Source organism: Centroberyx gerrardi, chromosome 8 (assembly GCF_048128805.1).
Source record: "Centroberyx gerrardi isolate f3 chromosome 8, fCenGer3.hap1.cur.20231027, whole genome shotgun sequence".
In the NCBI taxonomy this organism is placed as follows: domain Eukaryota; kingdom Metazoa; phylum Chordata; class Actinopteri; order Beryciformes; family Berycidae; genus Centroberyx; species Centroberyx gerrardi.
This window is the reverse complement of record NC_136004.1, coordinates 24,921,860-24,945,314: the sequence shown is the minus strand read 5'-3', so window position 1 is coordinate 24,945,314 and position 23,455 is coordinate 24,921,860. Positions and strand designations below refer to the sequence as shown.

The 23,455-nt window shown below is 43.4% G+C and overlaps 1 protein-coding gene across 2 annotated transcripts in view; it reads left to right on the top strand.

The window, feature by feature from the left end:
* Positions 1–899: 899 nt before the first annotated feature.
* The window catches only part of pcsk5b (proprotein convertase subtilisin/kexin type 5b), a 91,449-nt gene continuing 68,893 nt past the window's right edge, over positions 900–23,455 (top strand). For both annotated transcript variants that reach the window (XM_078285110.1, XM_071920368.2), the window contains exons 1-5: positions 900–1,525; positions 7,478–7,582; positions 17,227–17,379; positions 20,114–20,257; positions 21,247–21,323. In XM_078285110.1, coding sequence (XP_078141236.1) covers positions 1,346–1,525; positions 7,478–7,582; positions 17,227–17,379; positions 20,114–20,257; positions 21,247–21,323 — 659 coding nt within the window. In that variant the 5' untranslated portion in view covers positions 900–1,345. The remainder of the gene's footprint in view (positions 1,526–7,477; positions 7,583–17,226; positions 17,380–20,113; positions 20,258–21,246; positions 21,324–23,455) is intronic.

The window sequence follows — 23,455 nt, the reverse complement described above, 5'->3', positions numbered from 1 at the left end:
ATGCATGGTAAATTCCAGTTCAATTCCTGGAGTTGGAATTGGAATGTCACTCAGCTCCAAGGAAACAGAATGTGAATTGAATTGGAATTGGAATAGAATTGAATTCCGTGAAATTCCATGAAATTCCACATCTAAGAGAGTTTGTCTTGACTTGCTAAACATTATAAATCAAACATTATGAATCAAATAAAAGACAGTTAAACAAATCAAATACATCCAATCATAATGTATGTATTACAATTACATGGTATGCATCAAATACCACCTGAAGGGAACATTTTATGATATTCAGTATTGATAATACATAACACTACCTGTAATCTCGGATATGTGGTAAGAAAAAACACAAAAACATAGAATTTCACAAAATTTTATTGAATTAAATTCAACTTACTGAAATTCCAATTCAATTCTAATTCAGTTCCCTGTAGGTTTTTTTTTTTTTTTTCAAATTCCGATTCCAATCCCCCATTTTAATTAAAATTGATGAGTTTATTCATTAATTGACCCCAACTCTGGTAGAGATGCACCATATAGGCAAGTGACACTTTGCAGAACATCTACTTCTGTCACCTCATTAGTTAGCTGAGTATTCACACTGGACTATCCACAGAAAGTTGAACACTCTCTAACTGGGCTAATTTCTAGATCAACGATTCTTCATTTTGCTGGAGGACTCCCCTGACGGGACCCCAGCTGGTTCCGGGACCCTCCGTTTGAGCCTCACACTTGCCGGAGCCTCCTTCATGGTGATCCAAGCCGGGTGTCTTTAAGACCCAGCGGAGCTCGGCAGGGAAACCCCGCGGCTTTAGTTGTTTCTACTCTCCGGAGTGTCAGCTAGTTATTTGGGGGGAGGCGCTGTAGCCATTTCGCCACATGAAAGCCCGATGAGCTGAACGACCAACATCCGAGTTGTTCGGGGGAGAAGAGAAATCAGCTTTGAGCTCCTCACAGACACACACACACAAACACGCGCGCGCGCGCACACACACTCACACACACACACTTCCTCCTCCTCCGTGGAAAAAGAGAGAGAGAGAGGGAGAGAGAGAGAGAGAGAGAGAGAGAGAGAGAGAGCGAGCACACAACGCAAACTTCCAACTCTCTCCCATGTGGAAAGCAGAGGCTTGAGGATAAGGTATATTTTTTTCCTCTCCTATCCGGCGCTCCGTTCCTTCCCCCCCTTCTCTCTCTCTCTCTCTCTCTCCCTCTCTCTCTGTGTTTTTTTCCCGGACAGTTGGGTTTCTATGAGAGTCTTGCTCGGCGAGAAGAGAAGTTTGGTTGTTTGCCTGGTCGTGCCGAGGAGGAGGAGGAGGAGAAGAGTCGGGTTAAAAGTGGGGGGAAGATGGTCCGCAACGCCGCTTGGAGAAGAGGCTTGCTGTGCGTCCTGGTGCTCTGTCTCGGCTTTGCGTCCCCGCCGTGCAAAGCTCGGATTTACACCAACCACTGGGCGGTCAGGATAGCCGGGGGACCCGATCTGGCCGACCGGATAGCGGAAAAATATGGCTATAGGAACATGGGACAGGTAGGTTGTCTGTGGCTCCATCACAAGTTTTTGTTTTCTTGTTTGTGCCAACACATAAAAACAAACCAAGGGCAGGCGTTTTTATCTGTTTTTGGTTACCAAAGACAGTCTGGCGATATGGGGTTCAAGGTCGGAGCCTCCCTCCAAGCCTGAGGCATATACCTTCTCTATGAATGATACACACACACTCAGACACACACACATAGTCTGCAGTGAACAAAGACAGAAGACCAAGAGTAGGCCGATGGCACAACAGGTGCCTCCTCTGTGTTTCCACAGCTCATGTCCAGTTTGAGATCCAGAGGGAGTTCACTATCAAAGTCTCACAGCCAAACAGTCTCCTGTTCTTGGTCCTTTTGCCACACACTATTTTGTTTAGGGGAATTGACAACAAAAGGTCTGCAGTCAAACAGTCTCTTATGGAGCCCACTTGTCTCTTTTTAACACTCCAGTGTGTTTTTGCCATAATGAAACACTTCGTTATTGCAGTTTTGGGGGGGCGGGGGGGGGGGCCTTTATCCTGCGCCCCCTGACTGTTATGGCCCTGCTTTGCTTGGCATCATTGACTTTTAAAGTGAATAATCTGGCAATATGCTTATAACATTACAGGGAGGGAGAGACAGAGACTTGAGTATTTCACACTGAATCCCTGTGCCAAGCTGCCACAGTATTCTCCTTTTGATTTCATCTCACCTCCATCCACAGCGAGGCCCGCAGTGTCAGCTGCTGCAAAACAACACTGGAGTTCAGCCTGCATGTATAGGATTAGTTCTGCTGTTTGGTTGATGCTCATTTTTTCTCCTATGTCTATTTAACAGAGAGATAGGGTGAGGCTTTGTTTCTCCTGTTTTCATTCAGCAGTGATGGGGCGCCACAGCCAGAAAACTGCTACCACTGATAAAGAAAATGTTAAATAAAACAAGCGCATTGCTTTTCACCAACAAATAAAATTGGGCCAATATTTTACAATTGGTGCTTAAATCATCAAGCATATGCATATCTACAAAGAACAGTCGAAGAGCTTGATCTGACACTGAGGCCAGAAGCAGGAACCGATCCTTAGCCAAGCCTAAAATTAATCCCAACCACCACTGCTGTAAAAAATATATATGTATTTATGGAAAACACTGGCGTGAGACTTGTATGGCTCTCTTGAAATCATGTCATTTTATTTATCAACAGAGGCCTGTGCAAGTTCAGGAGCAGGGCTGTAGGCTACTCACTCAGCAGTGTTGTTGGAAAAAGTTTAAAGAGAAATCCTTCTGCCCTTTGTGGACAAAAGAAAGCCGCCGCGCAGCCCCGGACCCCACACACACTCCGGAGTACGCTGACCGAGATAGGTGGCTAGTTCAAGCCCGCACTTGCCAGCACTCAACATGAAGGCAGCGTGGAGCGGAGGGGGGCATTCTGACAGGTTGTTGTGGGGTAGCCTAGTCAACAGCTATTGAACCCCCCCCCCCCCTCTCTCTCCCCCCTCCCCCTCGCGCCTCATCCAGCCCGCCCACCCACTATACTCCCCAGAGAGTAGGCCTTAATGGCCCCGTTTATCCCCTCTCTTTTACGGGAACTAATGTGTAGTGCAGTTTACCCCCCCCCCCACCCCTCCTCCTCCCCCCATACCAACCCCCATAGGAATTCCCCTGTGGAGCGCGGCGTTGCCCCCAACCCCCGCCCTTCGCCCTCATTTCCATCTCAATATGGAGCGTTCATTGGACTTTGACACCTCATAGACAAGAGGTTTACTTCACTTCCTGGTTTTGGGGTCAGCTGAAAGACGCTCCCGTGGGAGCGATAACAGCACACTCTGGTCTCCTAATGTGAACTTTGACCTCCCCCACCATCATCACCCCCCACCCCCCCCACCCCTCTTAAATCGACTATTATGGCCTTCAGTCGCCATTCGCACAGGCACTGAGAATGTTATTAAGTGGGAAATTACAGACTGTACCTACACAGGTGCTCGTAAATTAAAAACACAAATAAATGGATACATACCGCTAAGTGAAATAACAAGGATATAAGATTCACACTTACAGGTAGATTAGTTACCGCTTGCTGTGGTTTGGCAGTTTGAATCAAGTATCACAAGCAGTCCAATTCTGATATAAAACAAAATGCATCGATTAAAAGAAAAGCTACTCATCAGTCCTCATGAACAGTCCTAACAAGTTTATTTGAAGTAAAAATACACTTGTAACATCCTTTGCAGTTTATACCAGCTTGAAGCCATTGGCGTCTCGCCCAGTCAACTTTGTATCCTCCATTTGACTATTCTAGACAACTTGATGCTACTGCAGTGACTCATCAGTGTGAGGCAAGAGGCAAAGATCAGAGAGATTATATCGTAATGAGGATTAACAAATGTAAGATGTAGTGTTTTGGGAAGCAAGTAGAGTGTAGTCGCCAAATATTTAGTGGCAACAGAACAAATGGAAATGTGAGTTTTATTGGTTGTGAAACCTGCGAAAGCTAATATTGTAGAAATTCCCTGTGATGCAATGAAGCTTCATGTGTTTCTTTTCAGGGTAGATGTAACTGTTTTTATGTTTAGTGCCGTGAAAATGTTCAACCCCCTTCACTTTTTTCACACTTGAGTTATGCTGTTAAAGTTATTCTAAAATGCAGTTATTTGGCATTTATAGTCTCATATCTATACAAAGTGATAATACCATCAAAGTGAAAACAAAATTGACATGAACGTATACAATTTAAATAATGGAAATGTAGTATAAAAAGTATTCAGTTCATTCAGTACATATGTACCACTTATGCAGATACTCTCTTTCTCTGTGTTTCAGTAATCAGTAATAAGTGACTGTAACTAGATGATAAATAGGTGAATGGCGAAAAATGGCAACATTTCTAGGAATGTGTGAATTTGTGCCCCTTCAAAAATGTGGGGTGCACTCCGTCCCCGCGTCACTGTAAATGATTTGGGGAATATGTGGCTGCTAAATGAGAAGAGGTTTTAAAGGGTGAAGGGAAGCAAAGCGGCGAGGAGAGAAAGAGGGGGATGGGTCGGGAGAACGTGTGACAGAGGGACAATATAGTCTAGTTGACAGGGGTGGAAAGAGGAGAAGAGACAAAGATAACCACACACTGGGAGATGGACGGAGGAAGGAGGAGAGAGCGAAGGAAGGAAGGGAGGATGGATGGATGGATGGATGAAAAGAGTTGGCATGGAGTGAGAGAGCACCTCGTTCGGGAATTCTGGGTAATCCTCTTAACCATGGAGCCCCCTTCCCAGACTAAGACACTGGCCCAAATTGAGTCTAAATCAGCTGACAAGGCCGCAGACGTGGATATCTGTTCAGACTGGTGTTTTTTGGAGAGATGGGAGAAGACTCTGTGCTGTAGAAAGGATCTCAGGACAGAGGCGGACAGCAACATGTTTAAAGTCACACTCAAATGAAAAATAACTTCTAACTATCATACCATGCACCTATTTGTCAATTTATGCCCAAAAAATTACAAAAATGTTATTTTATTGTGTTTCTATATAAAAAATCTCATTACTTTTACTTCCCGGAAAACAGAAAATCTTTAGTAATGACGTCATAGTGTACCAGGAGGCATACATACAAATTCCAACCAATAAAACCATCACATATTTTTGAACAGTCCCGCCCCTCCGCCGCTCCCATCAAATCAAACTGCGTTTCTCTTCCTAACTGATACCCCATTGGTTCACACTTTTGAATGATCCCTCCCTGCGTTAAGCCCCGCCCCAACATCCTGTTTCAACAGGAAATACATCACATTAAGGAAGCAAGATGCTCTCAATATGCAGTTTCATTGTCACTTTAAGTTATGACATTATCAATAAGAGATATACTGATGCTACATCAGTTATTGGACAAATAGGGTATTGTATATTGGAGAATTTCCCCAATACTAAAATCCAATATTAAGAGATACCGGTACCGGTTTTCTTTTTTCACAAATATCTCTCTTATGAAGAAAACACAACTGTACCTCAGTCATTTTTATCCAAACTAATCATCACAGTCTATAATGATTAGTAAAAATAATCAATAGTGCTATTTATTTCAGTTTTTTTTTCAGAATTTCCATAGAAAAAAATGTCCTCTTCTGCTTTTCCTGATTGCATTTCTGAGTCGGGTTGGATCTGTGGTTTGTATCAGGTGCAGGTGAAGTTGAAGTTTAGTACTTGCTGGCAGTGAAAAAGTGTTGGAGATGCATGACATCATTATGCGTCACTAAAGTGCAAGCGGTTGCACCTCACAAACTGGTTACAACATAATAACCCCAAGTAACCCTGTAACGCAATCAAAGATTGTGCTGAGTGTGATTCATGGGAGGGAAGTGCTGTGGACTGTAATTCGGTGACCCCTGCATGTCCCTCTGACCCAGTGTTGTCACCACATGTCAGTAGGCTAGAGTTTAGAATGAGTTGGCTAGAATGAAAGTGGGTTGAGCTGCACATTGAATGGGAGACGCAGGACAACTTGAAGAGGTAATAAAACCAGTGTTTCGGGTCTTTGTACCTCGAGTAGACCATCGGACAAAGGTTGTGAACGTGAAAATGTCACACTGTAATAAGTGGATGATTAAATTTTTTTGAATTCCGAGACTGTTGCGCCACTTCTCCTCCATGTCTCTTCAACAGAGAGAGAGTGCAGACTGGAGTTTGCTTTTTTTTTTAATACTGTCTAAAGCTTTGCCAGCCGCCACGTATTTCCAGACCCCCGCCCAGAGGGCAGAGCGTCCTGAGACTGGCAGTGCAGATGTTTTATTAGACTGAGGACACAGTGGAAGCACAGTGTGTTAGGGACCGACTTGTTTAACGCTATGACAAACATCCAGGGTGGCAGCCGCCTATCACGGAAGCGCACACGCAATATGTAGAGCGCCTTATAACCAGATTACCCAGCCTCCTCTGGTGTGGGCTGCGTGTTAAACCAATGATTTGCGTGTGCTGAAAGGTGATCCAGCTAGGCCGGCTGGCACTGGTTGGCTCTCCTTTTATATTAGTAAGTTAGAGAATGTGTGTGTGTGTGTTTGTGTGCGTGTGTGTGTGTGTGTGTGTGTTTGCGTACGTGGGTGAACGTTGAGCTGAAAGCTGATCTAACGGGGCCTGTGGTGGTGGAGCTCAGCCATGGATCAGTGACGCGCCACAGGACCCTTGGCAGCCATGACAGTTTGATCATCTGAGGGATTGTATGGTCTTTATCAATTATTTAAAGTAATCACCGTCCAACAGCTTGCTGGCTGTCTGTCACTGTCTGCCTGCGTATCCTCTCTCTCCTCTTCATCTCCCCGCCACTCAAAGTCTTTGTTTGTCTGTGTGTGTGTGTGTCTGTACATTTGTCTGATTTTTCACTCTGCCTGCCCTTTCTGTTGTTTTGTGTCATTGTCTGTTTATCGGTCTGTCTGCCTGTCTGCCTGTCTGTCTGTCTGCCTCTTTCAGTCCATCTCTTTTTGTCTGTTCGCCTGGCGTTCTTGTAAGAGCCCAACTAAACTTTATCAACTTACCTACAACAAATCTCTCTCTCAAAAAAAAGAAAACCATGTCACTTTCCTACCTTCAGCCTCCCTATTCACATGTTTTTTTCGTCTGTTTTTTTGAAGACAGTCACTCCTGTCCTTACTTAAGTCTTTCGGGATGAGAGCATCTTCCAATAACTGTCCATTAATGAATCTGTAATGAACTGTAATAACGTGTGTGTGTGTGTGTTTGGTATCTGGTTTCACTGCGGAATGCAAACAAGATTATAAATCTCAGAGAAGTGGCCACTCGTGATGACCATTTTCGGGGAACTTGTTTGGAAAAAGCCATTACTTTTACGGTTAGACTTGAAGTTACTGTAAGGTTATACTGACAGTGTAATGGGTTAGGGAATGACTGTGACTAAATGCAGTGTTCTCACATGTATAACAATGTAAGTCTGTGTGTGTGTGTGTGTGTGTGTGTGTGTGTGTGTGTTGCAGATCGGGGATCTGAGAGACCACTACCACTTCTTCCACAGTCGGACCATCAAGAGGTCCACTTTGTCCAGCCGCGGTCGCCATAGTTTCATCTCCATGGAGCCCAAGGTAAGCCTATTGTACCATTTCTTAAATTATAGGTTGGGACCCAAAATGGGCCACTGCAGGCGTGTTTTTTGTGCATCAACACATATGAATGCAGCTTAAATGAGACCCCAGGTGGTTGCCAAGGCAACTTGCCGAATTTCTCCAACATGTCGATGGGGCTCGTTGGTAGACTTCTTGTCTTGCAGACCGGTGTTTTGGACACAAGTATTTTCCTTAGACCACTTTTTTGACAGCGACCGCATATTTATTCACTATATATAGTCATTTGATTAATAATTGTACATTTGTTTAATAATGCCATTTCCAATTTCCGAAGTAAATTCATTATTTGTTTAGTAATGGCAATAATAATTGAGCCTGGGGGGTCAATTCACTAAACCCTAAGCTAAGTCCCAAAACTTTCAAGCCCGCTTACATGAACTAAATTTCTGTCGACAAATGGAGCAATTACTGATTACTGCTAAGAAATTATTATTTGTTCAATGTGATGACTTATTAGATGTCGGTAACCAAATTAAATTCATTACTTGTTCTAAAAGTTGTAGTGCAATCCCGAAGATTACAACAAATTCCCCGCTGTATACGGCATGCGGGACTGGACGATGCTTGGAATACACTTTTACGCTCAGACTCGTTGACTCTTCTGTCTTGTTCTCCAACCCACATTGCTTGTGTGGGCATCTGCACACAAGTGGGCTGTTGCAGGGACACAAATTTATGGGGATAGAAACTGTTACATTGCATGTTGCATCACATCTATCAAAAATGCCAACACTCAGCAAGCTGGTGTGGACCTGTTACTCCCAGCACTCATTCATTTTTACTGGAGAGCCTTGTTTCCCTGCCATTTTGCATCATCCTGAACACAGCTCTGATGGATAAATAGTGATAAATGAGCCTTTTCTGCCAGCCTTTTCTTCTCAGACCCAACAACGTTAGCTTTTACAGTGTTTATCAAAGGGGTAGGTGATAAAACATTAACAGTATTTATCTAAATATAATTTTCCTTGATATAAATAGAAAAAAGTGTGCTAAAAGTTTGAGTGAGTCCATTGTGAGGTTAGAATAAAGCTAATTATCACACAAGGTAGGTTGCACCGTTAAAAGAGGTACACAACCACCACAGTAGTTGCTAGTGACGAAGATGGACAATTGAAGTTCAAGCGACAGCAAAGAAAGAAACATCCCCGCAGCCACAATGCTTAAAGGAATAGTTCACCCCAAAATGAAGATTAAGTCATTATCTACCTGCCCCTATGTCAGTCGAAACTCCAGTGACGTTCGTAGGACCACCAGACACACAGTGAGTTAGCGCCGAAGTTGCATCTCAGCCTCCGGGGCCATCTCTTTACAGCCCCCCAAAAAAGCATAAAATGACCATCAAATTTCTCCAACCAGCTCGTGAAGCACAATCCAAGTGTTTTGTAGCCAAACGATTGCACTATGGGTCCAAAAGTCCAATATTTACCTCCAATATCTGCTATTTCTTCCTCACTGATAATGCTTTGTTCTGTAAGACACCTGATTGTGCACGCACCCTGCAGTCGCAAGCAGTCTTCTAAAATATATTGGTAATAATGATGTATATTGTGATAATTATTGCTGTTGACTGATGATGACAAAATGTATCATGATAACATTTTAGGCCATATTGCCTAGCTTTAGTTTGACCTAAAGTAAACCGTTCCTCTCTGCTCCATCGACGCACCTCACATCGCCGTACCAGGTCATCAAACCCCGGCTGCATTATTGATGAAGCCAGAACCTCACACCACACTGCCTGGTGACCGGGTTCGTTTTGATGGTGCACACAGGGCTGATACACGGGGCACAGGGCCCGGCGAGACGCTGATCAAAATGCACAGACTGACATAACGGAAACAGAATGAAATATGCACATTACTGCAGTGAGGTGCAAAGTGAAGAAGGGATAGCACTCGCTCCCCTTGTCAGCACCAACCGAATACTTAGATCTTCGGTTCAATCTGGGGATAAGCGGAAAACTACCCGCCTTCTATCTCCCCGGAACAAATTGACCACTGTGTACGACCGGCTGTTGAAGCCTGGCCCCCTTCCGTTTTGGGGAATTCATTCCATTATTTTGGTGTGTCATGATCAACAGCCGAAGGAGTTGCAAAAATGAAACGCGGGGCATCTTCCACAGGGGCCGGTGGTGGAGACGGTTTGACAAGCCCTGTCTTGACTAATGTCTTGTTTCGTTTTTTACTGTGCGCCTGAGTGTGGGGAGCGCTGAAAAGTGGATGGGTTCAGATGGGTTCCGAGGTAAAAGACAGAGTTTTCAGGAATGTCTCGTTCCTGTTACGTGAAATGCTCATGTCTCCCGGTATATTTGTTTTTGTCATATTTATACTTGAATTGAAGCTTGCCTGCCTGCGGATGTTCTGAGTCGGTTTGATGACCCATATGCCTCTGAGAATCAATTGAAACCCCCAAAAACTATTACCATCAAACTGAAAATAAAGGTTTTTGTCAGTCTTGAAAAATTGACTTTTTGGAGATGTAACGTTTTCATCCAATAGCAGCGGCCTTGTGTGTGTGTGTGTGTGTGTGTGTGTGTGTGTGTGTACACGCAGTGGAATCCAAATGAGCCTACATCTGTGTTAGTGTGTCTGTGCCTGCTAAGGAATCTGTGTGTGTGTGTTGTGGAGTGGATTCAAGTGTGTATATGTACATTTGTATCTGTGCATGCACATGAATTCATGCTGACTGCTGAGCGATGATGATGCGTCAGTTTTATAGATAAGGGGTCATTAGTTCATAATGATTGTAGGAGGAAATAATGTAAGAGGAAGGAGAGAAAGAACAGGAAGAGAGGAAGCAAAAGGAGAAAGTACAGATAAGACAGTGCCTGCCGTCAACCCTCCTCTATCTAGTGTTTCTCACTGTCCTCTGTCTCTCTCTCCGTTTCTTTTCTTTCCTTCTCTTCAGTACTTTTTTGCGGTTTGCGCAGCTTATTCTGTCCATCTGCTGTCCTTACCTGTCAACACTATTCTCTCTCTCTTTCTCCTGCCTCCTTCTCTCACTGTTGCTTTCTGCTTTCTTGCATCCTTCCCTCCCCCTTTTCTCTCTCTCTCTCTTTCTCTTTCTCTGTCTCTCTCTCAGTCTCTCTTTCAGGCCTGACAGTGTTCCACAGTAGAAGTAGGTTTGTGTCCTGATGCCAGCTGGCTGAGCGGTTTTGAGAAGGCAAGATGGGAGAGGAGAGGTTAAAGGAGAGAGGGGAGCAGACGAGAGGAGCTGTTACACCAGAAGGGGAGTGGAGAGACGCTGAAGGGAGAAGGGAAGAGGGGAGGATGGATTAGAGAAACCAAATAAAGGAAGGGTGGAGAGGAGCTGAGAGCAGAGGGCCCTTGCTGTCAGTGTTTTCCCCCAACCCGCTATGCTAACAGCGTAATCTGCGGACCTGTCGTTTCTCCTTGTGGGTTTGGGATCAACATGATGGCTAGTTTGGCACCGGCGCAGTCTGGCATGCAGCTAATGATGTTTTGCAATCGGGTTTTGTAATAATGACAGCTGTGTGTGTTTGTGTGTGAGTGAGTCAGATGGGTGTAGCGGTGCCATGAAAGGCGCACCCTGCCATCCACAGTACTCATTGGCACGCATGTTTCCATGGTGATGCAGCACAGCACTGATTACCACTTTATGGCACCCGGCTAACTGGCGTGTCACTTGCCACCCAGGTCAAAGACCGCTCATTTTTCCTGGCTGGTGCTGGTGAACGACTCGCCTAAGGCCATTGGCCCGGGAACAGTTTGTGACCTTATCTTGATAGCTGCACTTTTCCAACTGGTGCCTTTTTCTTGAAACTGAGTCGAAGTTAAACATTACATTACACCATTCCTTATATCATGAGCTCAGTCAATCAATTTAAGAGTGACAAAGTAAAAAAAAATGCCATGAAGCCAATGAAGTGAACATAAATAAACCCATTAGTGAGGCGATCTTAGTACCATTGGCAGCACTAACCTCCAGATTGTGGTTTTAATTGAATAAATTAATCATCTTGAAGTTTTGAGCATGAGCCATAACCCTGCACAACTATGCTGACGTCTGCCCATGAGTCATGAAGACAGGGAGCTCCAACACAGTTTGGACAGCAACAGACTTTTTTTTTTGTTGTGGCTCTGCACTATTATTAGTTTTTGGCGTGAAATGAGTTGAAGTATAGTCGGTCTGCTTTAATTCAAAGGTATTTTCTGCAATTCCAGATCAACAGTTTAGCTGTAAACAAGAATTACAGTACTCGGCAGTTGTTTCTGCTTTGTACATGTCCGTTTGAAGTCCATGCAGAGATTAGTAGGGAGGAACGACTGCTAAACTTCTCCATGCCTTTCTTAAGTTCTGTCGCAGGAGCACGATGTTCCCAGTCTGGTTTTACTTAGCGAAACCCTTGTTTATGTGTAGCCGTTTAGCCAGCCATGTGCTCCATGCTGCACCAGGATAATTGAGAGCCAGGTGTAGCCCACAGCTGAATTCTCAGAAGGATACACCAAATGCAAAATGGCTGTGAAGAGAAAACGAGATATCAGTGTTTTATGATTATATATGGGTTGCAGGCTTGTAGAAGTCACATCAAGTTTTGAATATAATCTTAATCTGTATGAATTCTTTTTGCACCATTAAATCAGTGAAGGTGTTCTAGCTCTGCTGAATATTTATCCATTATGGCTCATAGTATCATTTCACATCCCAGATAATAAGAATACAGAGCCAAAACGTAAAAAAAACCCACATTGCTCTCATTTGGTCTGGATGTGTGCAGACCAAAGAGACTCTTAATATCGAGGAGACGAAGCAGACGGAGCTTGCGTACCTGTCGGGGGCCTTAAGGTTAATTCTCACATGCCCACCCAGCCCAAGCTACAGACTGACATAAAGCCAGGATGCCTGATCGCATGAGTGAAATTCTAGTGTAGCCTCCTGATTCTGTTTTCGCTTTGCGTTTAATAGTTGAACTATTGCAGAGTTGAAGCCCAGAGTCGAGCGCCTACAGCGGGCAGCGTGGCACCGCGGGGCTCAAACCGTCCGTGAAAAGTCCTGTAACTGTGTGACGTGTCGGGACTGAGACTCTGAATTGCACTTAAGAGTAGAATAACCGGCTTCCCGTGTCAGTCCAAGGGTTGTTAACGGCTGTGCTGCTACACTAGCCTTTGACCTTTTTTAAACTACCAGCTTTCAGTTCTTTGACCGCAATTTAAACGGCGTCAACAAAACGGCAGTGAAAGTGGATCAATTTGTTCTCATTTGTTCTATTGAAGTGAACTCTTCCCCAGTTTCCCCTGGTTACTGACCCAGCCAGTAAGAGCCACCTGCAAACCCTTATACACAGAGGGAGAGAGGGAGAGAGAGAGAGAGAGAGAGGGAGAGAGAGAGGGAGGGGGTTGGAGTGGGAGTGAGAAAGAGAGTGAAAGAGGGAGACAGGCAATCACTGAGAGAAATGGGCATCCGCAGAGAGAGAGAAAGACCTGACGTACAGAGAGAGAGAGAGGGAAGCAGATGAGTGAGAGCGAGAGAGATGAGAAAAGCGAGAGAGGCAGATAGGAGAGCGAGTCAAAGTGAGAGAGCGGGGAGAAGGAGGGTGACAGAGAGGTACAGGTGTTGGCAGATCATTCCTCTGTTCATCCCATCTGGAGTTAAAAGAATGGAGCAGATCCAATCGTCATGCCTCAAAGCCTGCCAGTGAATTGGCGCTGAGGCAAAGGCAATGATACATGGGTACAAGTGTTTGAGGCAAGAGTAAAGGGCAATATTGTCTTTTGTTTGGATAGAGATTGGCAAATGTGACAAAATCAGTGTGGATAACAGAGCAGGCTGGAATCCCAAGGGATCCCAAGGGGTTCCCAAGAAAGTAAAATACTACACAAATAAGGAGTGGGGAACTACTTCTAATGCAAAAAGATAAGTATTTATTCAAACCGACAGTCGCAAAGATAGAAAGAGGTTGCGTAATGGTAAATATGCCAGTACAAAACCAGTACACTTTAGGCAATGCGTTTCCAGCGGATTCAGTCTTTCTCAGGCAGCAGGTACCTGACGTGAGCATGTGTTGTATAGCCATACGTTGTTGCCTTTATATGGAGCTGTGGTGAAACATTTTTGCCACAGCTAGAACAATAAATCTGGCCTTATTGCTCAGCCTGCCCAAAAAATGACTATTACAATTGCAATATACGGCACAATTGTCTATATATCATGATCTAAATATGAAAATAATAGCCATTCTTAAACTGCAACACCTCCTGGGATGGGCCCAGGAGAGAACCAGAGTATCTTTAATGGTGACCTCATGCTGCACTAGTAGGTGTAAATATAAATGTACGCCTACTGGTGCAGCCTAATCAAATAAAGCCCTGACTCATATTCCATTGGTTTACACTTTTGAATGATCCCTCATCCCACATCCTGGTTCAACAGGAAATACATCAAGTCAAGGAGGTAAAGATGCAATTTCACAGGGTCTTTAAAGGGTCAAGCCAAAAAGGTTGAGAACTGCTGGTCTTAGAAAGCTGAGGAAAGTTCAGCTCAGGCACAGCTAGCCAGCGTCCTCTGGGCTAAACTGCATAAGGTGGACCAACACTCCATCATCTCCTGCAGATTCTTTGAGCAACTAGTTTGGATTAGAAGTGCTTCCCTCCCTTTTTTTCTAAATACACTTAATCAGCAAGTGCAGTTGTGAGAATGAGAAGTACGGAAATGCAAGAGAGGTCAGAGGTCAGGGCCAGCTACAGAGCAGCACCAAGTGGAGCCGGTGGGGATTCGGTGTCTTGCTCAAGGACACTTCAGCAGGGCGGATGCCTGCCGACACGTGGATGTTTGAACCCAGGTCTCCCTGCTCATGCCACCCTGCCAGCCAAGCAAAACGTTCTCAAATTCTTTGGATTCTGGTGCTGCGAGAGAGACATCTGAGGAAAACTACACACTAATTGGAACCAAATTTTCGACAAAATCATTTGGTTTTTTGCCATCTGTAAAGCTGCGCTATGCTCAGTCTAGTCAATCTGTAGAGGAATTAAGGGTGTTCAGAGAGGCTGGGAAATACCAGCGTTGGGGAGATGAGAGGCTGTGACGCATTCATCACTAGACCTCCCTGGAATTACAAAGTTATGGACAAGAGCAGTTGAGAGTTACGCCGCTGATCAGAGATTGCGGTTGACGCTATGCTAATGTATGCAAATTGTAATGATACACTAGTGGATTCGCACAGACACGCAACCACAAATCCTGATGACACTGTTGTTTTGAGGCTAATGGCGTGTGTAAACGGTTGCTTTGAAGCCGATGGTCCTGACAGAACTCGCAGTGAAATGAGCTGAGACCTCAGCAGACGGCGGAGCATCAGGCTAAAACTAAATATCTCACTGGGTATATTTCTCTCCGTGTCTCTCTCTCTCTCTCTCTCTCTCTGCCCTTCTTTGCTGCTTGTCACTTGTCTTTCTCTCTTTCCTCTCCCAGCTCTTGCTCTTCCCTCTTTCTTTGTCTCTTTTAAAAAGGGAGGTCTGCACACTTGAGTCATTACGTTTACGCAATCTATAAAATCTTTTTTCTCTTTCCTTTTCTCCCTTCAGTCTCTCTATAATGGGCTACATACTTGAGTTATTAAATCAGTGTAATTTATAAAATCAATTATGCTCCCCCCACTTGCTGTCTCTCTGTCTCTCTTGCTCTTTGTTTTCATTCCCCTCCCTTCCCTACTTGGTCTTTTTTTATTGACTCTCCTGGGACTCGTCCTCTTCAGCTCTTTATCGCCTCTCCTTTTCTCGTCTTATCTTGTCTCGTTGCCTCGCTCTCCAACTCTCCGGAGAGGCTGGCAGATTGTTTTAGTGCATGAGACCAGATAATCACTCTGCAGTCATTATGTCAGCTATTCTCTTCTCAGTTTTTTCCCCCCTCTCTCCTCCTCTCCTCTCTGTCTGTTGGAGCTGTATTGATGTGGAGAAATGCCTCGTCTTTGCAGGCGAACATTGTTCAGTAAAAGCTCAGACTTCTGAAGTGGTCTATTGAGTGGGCATACCGAGCAAAAAAACAAAATAGAAAAATCTGGCGATGTGAGAATTATTCTATTGATTGGCCGTTATGATTGGAGTTTTCCTCGTTTGTACATCACACAGACACCTAATCGCTTTTAGGACACGTTAGACAGTATGAGGATCATTTCAGGAGGTGTGGGCACTTTTCAAAAATCGTTTCTTTTTTTTTCTGAATATTTCTCTCTTCCAAACATCCTCCTTTCTTGAAGTGTCTAGATAAATAAGATCCTAATGTAGGCTGTGTGTCGCGACCCCATAACCATGCATATACTAAAGTTTGAAGAACACCCAAGAGAGATATACTTCAGACTAACTTTGTATATCTCAGACTCACTCATTATACAGCATTACACACACTCCCTCTGTGTATGTGTGTTCTTCCCTTCTGCACATGCACACATTACAGCTTTGTGCTGTCGTCATTGCCGCTACATGTTAACTTCTCATGTTCTCTTTTTAGACAGATGAAGGCTTTAGGACTTTAGCTAGACTAAACACAAGATTTCAGAGATTTAACAAAGAGGTGACCAGGGCCGAGCGAGCGGGTCCAGCCGCCTTGCTCAGATCCAACTATGTCGATTTTGAAATCGGAAAATTCCGTCCGAAAGTGGGGCGAGATTCCTGCCAAGGAATGCCTTGCGCCTTGAAGCGAGTCCATAACGTTTGAGAGATTGATGTTACCTGAGAGACATTTATGTCTTCGATGCATGTGTGTGCTGTCTGTCCGTTTTGCATGTCAGAGAAACGGAGAGACAGACAGGGAGAGACACAGACAGACAGATGGAGAGAAGAAAATATCATTCACAGCAGAATTCTCATGAGGTTACATTGAAATGCAGAGAGATACACTTGCTAGAGGGATAAAAGGATGTTTGGTTCCACGGCTCACTTAAAGTGACTTCTTTTATTCAGTGTAATCTCAATTTGTTCAAATACTTTTGACACCGTTTTATATTGGGAAACCATGTGCAGAAAGTGCTACAGTTATTTACAGATCATCCATATGGCATAAATTACCCTCAAGGCGAAGCACGTTTCCCTTTGGAAGTTCTTACTTTTGTTTTACCTTTGGAAGCAGAAATGCATATTTCTCTTAAGCAGTGTTTCCTCCTACATAAAGCAAAACGACTGAAATTCTCTTCCGCTGCTGTCTACTGTTTTGTCTGTGTTTAGGAAGCGTGGATCTGTATATTAGCCACATCCATTCTCCAGTGATGGTCTATATCTGTATGAGTGTGTGTGTGTGTGTGTGTGTGTGCATCACACAAGGGGAAGGAGAGGAAATACACTCACTGGTATAACTGAAGAATTTGATTTTCCTTGGGCAGCACCTGTTATTTATAGAGGAAATCCCAGGTTTTCCTTCCACCCCCCATTATTTCCTGATGTTTGAACACATCCTTTGACTGTTTGACTGTCCCCCCGCTAACTGTTTGCACTATCTATTGCCTTTCTGTCTGAGTGGAGTGAATCTATATGATGGCCTATATACCCATCATCTCCAATGAGTGTGTTTCCGGTGGAATAAATACACCCTGTAGTATTACTAGTCACCCACCCGGGTTCTGCCATCTCCTATCTCTCTTTTGTCTGTTTCAGGTGGAGTGGATACAGCAGCAGGTGGTGAAGAGGAGGATCAAGAGGGATTACAAGCCGGTCCCGCCCCTTTCCCTGTCAAGCCCCGCCCACAGCAGCCCGGCCCAGAACAACATCTTCTATAACGACGCCAAGTGGAGCAGTATGTGGTACATCGTGAGTATGCTGTATACACAAAACACAAAAACACAGTGTTCCCCTCTCTCTCTCTCTCTCTCTCTCTCTCTCTCTCTCTCTCTCTCTCTCTCTCTCTCTCTCTCTCTCTCTCTCTCTCTCTCACACATCTGTTTGTGTTATTTACTGTGACAAAATAAGAATATGACAGGTTCCAAGGCAGAATAGAGCCCAATACAATTTATTATCTTCTATGCAATGCTCGTCTATTCTATTCCAGGCTATTGTATGCTATTCTGTGCTATTCCATTTATCCAGGTTGTGGGTCAAAGGTCAGTAGAGGTGGTGACCTGGGCCTGATTACTGCAGGGTCAATGGAGCTTAGGGATTTGTGTGTGTGTGTTTTACTGGATGGAAGAATGAGGAAAATACTCTGTAGTGATGAAATTTAGGGTTACGGTAAGACATTCAGTGTTCAGTGAATAAATATTAGTCAGTGGAATACACAAGTACAAATGTGTGTGTGTGTGTGTGTGTGTTCCTGCGTTAGCCAACCATTTCTCGGAGATTGCTAGTGTTATGCGTGAACACACACACACACACACACACACACACACACACACACAGGATTCAGCACCTGGTTTCAAATCCACACTGCTGAGATTGGCTGGCTTATCGTGAGTGATTGCATACACCCTCCGATCATTGCTCCTTTAGTTATGTATTTGTGTGTGTGTGTGTGTGTGTGTGTGTGTGTGTGTGTGCATGTGAGTGTGAGTGTCCTCAGCTCTGTCAATTGTTAACTTAGTATAGATAACTCCTAATACTTTGACCTGAGGTTCTAAACATATTTTTCTAGCTTTTGGACAGAACTCTCTGAACTTAGTGTGTATGTATGTGTGTGTGTGTGTGTGTGTGTGTGTGTGTGTTTTCAGCCTCTGCCTGCATGTGTATTGACGTCTATTTATTTGCTCTATTCAGACGTCTCCACATTTAGTTATAATAGGGTTAAATGTATCTTTACAGAAAAAAGTCATACTATCTAATACAAAACATCTCTCTATATTTCTATTGATCATGTAAATATTCTGTGGTATTTTACTGAACTGTACATACAATAGATACATGGGCAGTTCGATTCCAATATCTGCTGAGACGAGTGTTTCCAAAATGTATTTATTCAAAGCCGAATCTAGATGTGTGATATAGGGCAGGGGTGAATGTTGAGGACAGGTGAAAGTCTACAGTTCTGCAGTTTAAACTCACATTTCTGTCCTAATACATGCTTTTCCAATATCTTTACTACAACAGTTGATATTCTGAATACATTATCGTAGATGACGATTAAAAAAAACTAACTGTGCTAGTATCAGGGATGGGGACTCGAGTTTGTGAGTCACGCTGGAGTTGCACTTACTGTAAGTCGTGTACAATTTGACATCAGACTCGACTCGGACTTTAGATTATAACTCGTGAACAATGAGCACGGCATTGATGCATTGTATAAAATGATTGAAGTGTTTATTTTGAGGTTGCGCATGACGATGACGCATCTAAATGTCACTTTGATATGTGGACAAACACGACGGCAGCAACGACATCGGCTGCAGCGCCTTTTGTTGTGAAATCTGTCTAAGTCCGTTGGACTCAATAAAAGGACTGCAATTTGCAAAGCCTGCAGTATCACAGTAAAGGCTGCTGGATCGACGACGTCAGACTTTATCAGACACCTGAGAACACGCCTAGCTTTAGCACAATACCTGCATTATTGTAGGCAATTTTGGCATGTGTCATCGCTGACTGAGAGCCAGATGAGTTGGAGTTAGGAAAAGAGAGGAGAGGAAAGGAAAGAGTGATGTAAAATATAAAACAAATCTATATAGGCGATAATTCAATATTATCTTCTTTCAGTGGAATCATGTTGTGATGTTATGGTGAATTTGGGATATCGTGACACACAATTCTGCTGTCTAAACTGATGATAAAAAGCAAATTTTATTTACAAACTCTGACAAAATGAGGTATGGTACGTTAATGAACTTAATTTGATTATTTATCATGTGATTTTGCATACGTGAGCCATATCGTTATATATATATATATCGATATCGGGAAACCTTATGATTATTGTGATATTGATTTCAACCATATAGCCCAGCCCTAATATCTCTCTCTTTGATCTCAGACATATTCATGAGATGTTCATGTTTCCAATTACAGTTTTTAACTTAAAAAATCAGCGCTTTTATTGTGTTTTTTTCCCCTATATAATGTGTTAAGTGATTATGTAGACTTGTGGTTCGTATCTATAGCTTCATTTAGGTTACATTATCATGTTATTTAACCAGTGCCTGATGTTCAGATAGCTAAATAAGACATAATGTATTCAGCTGGCTGTCAATTTCTTATAAATAACTGTTACGGTTTAAGCAGACTGACACTTGACTCGTGACCCGAGACTTGAGACTTGACTTGGACTGCATCTCTGAATCTGTGACTCTGTCTGTGTATAGGAAAACACAACACTGATGCACACTGAAAGTTAGATAGGAAAACATTGTTCTGTATACACACTGACGGCCTCTCATCTGTGCATCAACAAGACCCTAACGGATTCTCTTTCTCTCTCTCTCCCTTCTTGTTTTCTATTTCCTCTTTCTCTCTTACCTTCTCGCTCCCCTCACCTCTTACCTCCAACTCTTCTGCTTCCTTGCTTGTTCTCCTGTTCTCCTCATGTTCTCCTCCCCTCTCTCTCCCCCTCTCCCCTCCTCTCCAGCACTGTAACGACGACGTCCACAACTGCCAGTCGGACATGAACATCATGGGAGCGTGGAAGAGAGGCTACACGGGGAAAGACGTGGTGGTGACCATCCTGGACGACGGCATCGAGAGGAACCACCCAGACCTCCTTCAGAACTACGTGAGTGTGTATGTATGCGCGTGTAGGGCGGCTACAAGCGGTGGTGTGTGTGTGTGTGTGTGTGTGTGTGTGTTGTGGTGGTGGGGGGAAGGGGGGGGGGGGGGGGTTTGGCGAGTGAACTGAATGCATTTATGTTTGTTTGTGTGTGTGTTTGGGAGGGAGGGTTTGTGTGTTTGTGTGTGTGCACCCATGCGCATCAGCGTGTGTGTGTGTGTTTTGGGATTAATAAATTATATGAACCAGGATTACAGTAACCTGATTAACTGTAATGACTTATTAAAAAAAACTCAATTACTGATGGATCAATTATTGCCGATTGATTATGGACACATCAGTGTACACATTCGAACTAATGCTGATAATAATGATGTTAATAACATTCAAATTACAGTTTGCAAGTACGAGTAAATTGTCCGTTTCCGTTTTCATGTTAAATTGAAGTAATCCATTGGATTGCATTACTGATTGTACTTTCAATCAGACAGTAATATGTATATTTTGAATGTAATCTTCCTCAAACCCGTGTTTTTGCCAATATGCGTGTACATGTGCACATGCTTATGTGTGTGTGTGTGTGTGTGTGCATGCTGAGGTATGTGTTTATCAGAAGAAGGCCAAATAGTTGAAGCGTTTTGTCGGCCCGAGGCATCAGGTAAACCCATCAGTCAAACGAGCAGATAAAATGATTCACACCCCGTTTGATAGAGCCTGCATTGCTGTTATTAGCTACTCTTAATGCCTGGATTTGTTTATGCCCAGAGCAAGCGGTGCGGCAGATTGGGTTAGCGCTGATTACATTCGATTTACAAAACTTTTGTGATGCTGGTGTGAACTGTTTGATTGGGTTAGAGAAGCTTCTTGCACGTATACAGATCACAAACGCACCTAAAAGTTTCAAATGAATTTTCCTGTTTTTTTTTTATTCCCTGATCATATTGACGAGTGTGATTTTGGTGTTTTGAGCTTTGTCACATCTGTGTCTCCTGCAGGACCCTCAGGCCAGCTTTGATGTCAACGGCAACGATATGGATCCCATGCCTCGCTACGACGCAAGCAACGAGAACAAGTAAGATACTAGCATTACTGTGTGTGTGTGTGTGTGTGTGTGTGTGAGAGAGAGAGAGAGAGAGGAATTCTATCTTTGCAGAGACCAAATGTAATACAAACGCGCGTGTGTATGTGTGTGTGCGTGCGTGTGTGTGTCAGTGTTTTCCTGATTTATATCTACCAGAAGTTCTTGGTTTCAATATGTTTGCCTGTCCCTGATCCTGTTGTGGGTGTGATGAGTTACATTAGTGTATTTGAATGTGACGTTTGTGGGTGGGTTGTGGTTTTTGTATGTGGGAGAATTGGGGTGTGTGTGTGTGTGTGTGTGTGTGTGTGTGTGTGTGTGTGTGTGTGTAGGAGAGAGAGAGAGAGCGAGAGTGAAAGAGAGCCTCTCTCCTGTCCAGGCACTTGTCTTGTGCCAGTTTGGCCAAGTGAGTGATTTTTGGTGTGTGTGTGTGTGTGTGTGTGTGTGTGTGTGTGTGTATGTGTGTGTGTTTGGCCGCCGCAGCCCAAATGCCTTGGCAGCGGCTCAGTCCCTGCTGGTAATGTATTGTCTTAAAGAGACATGAGGCCTGCAGATACAGCTTAATGAGTGGCTCTCCTTCTGAGGCTGAATTCATTCTTGACTGCAATGTTATTTGTCTGAAGAGAAATGCGGTTTCAGCTCTTCAGCCTTTTCGTATGACTCTTCTCTGTGCGGCAAATTCAAGATTACTCATACAGGATTTATGAACTGGGGATCACTTATTTCTAACCGCAGGAAAAATGGGTGTAGTTCAGAAAGTGTTCGACACAGCGTTCATGTCCCTTGCCAAATGGAAGCCGAATGACGTGAAAAAAAAAAAAAGCACCTGGAGGGAAGTACGCAGTGTCTTGCAGTTTCCTGATGAGTAACACTAACTTTAGCCACAACACCCTTTTTCAGAATGCAAGCAGAGCAATCTAACTTTCTCTTGTCTATTTTCGTTTTCAACAACGTTATCTCCTTACTTCAGGATAACGCTGTTTAGATAGCTTGTAAGCTGTTGTCAAACTTTGTGTCGCATAGCAACAAGAATGATGTAACGCTCCTTGCTGCGATTCGCTTTTAAGCAGAAGAAAAAAAACGTCCTATCTGATCACGGGCCGAATCTCCCTTTCAGTTCTGTGAAATAACACACACTGCAACACGCACTAACACACATTTCTTTAGTGCTGATACTGCTTGCAAGTACTAACTTTTAAATATTGCAGATTACCGAGAATCCGTCCCATCTATTACAGCATAGACTTTTTGGAATTATGTGATACAAATGATTGGGAAAAATCATTTTTTCTCCATTAGAGATCGAACATCTTTTGTGAAAAGGAAAGAAAGTAGTCATTGTACTTCGATTAATGAAACATTAGTAACCGATTTTAGTGTTTTGATCCACTAGTGCCTAATTCTAGATCTATAGTCTGTAGGTTTTGTGATCTGTGTGTATGTTCTGAGTTTGGTCTCAGTCCTCTCAAGCCCTATCCGTCTCTTTTAATAAACCACATTTCACGGATATGATGTGTAAATGGATGCTAATGAAATATCTGCTCTTGTATTCACCTGAGAGTGTATGTGTGTGTGTGTGTGTCTGTGTGTGTGTGTCTGTCCCCTGAGAAGCGCAAGCTGTTCTTTTGTCTGAGGTCATGTCCTTTTGTGCCAGCGAGTTTGTACATTTCCATATGTTAGAGCCTGACTGAACTAGGGGAAATATAATAATATTTGCGATTTTGGTTGCATGGGGGTTGGGTCTGTTTTTATGGGTCTGTGGTTGGATTTGTAAACTAAAACTGAGACAAAAACGAGAACGTGAACTGAAATACAGATAAAAAATGAAACATGAGCAAAATCTAAAACTGAGCTAAAACCATCTTGCCTACTTGTAAAACTAAATAGAATAAAAATATATGCAAACTGCTTTTACTTTTCATTTTTTTTGTTTATGTGCAGGGTAAAACTCAAAAATGTATGATTTTTTAACTCTTTCTGATTTGGATGTTTTCATGCCAGAACACATGGAATCCATTTGTTCCCCCTTTGTTTACATGTTTACATGTTTACATGTTTAGACGCCCATGTAAAGTATCAGATCTGGTGCCACAGAGAGCTAAACATGAGTTTCATAGGAGAAGTTC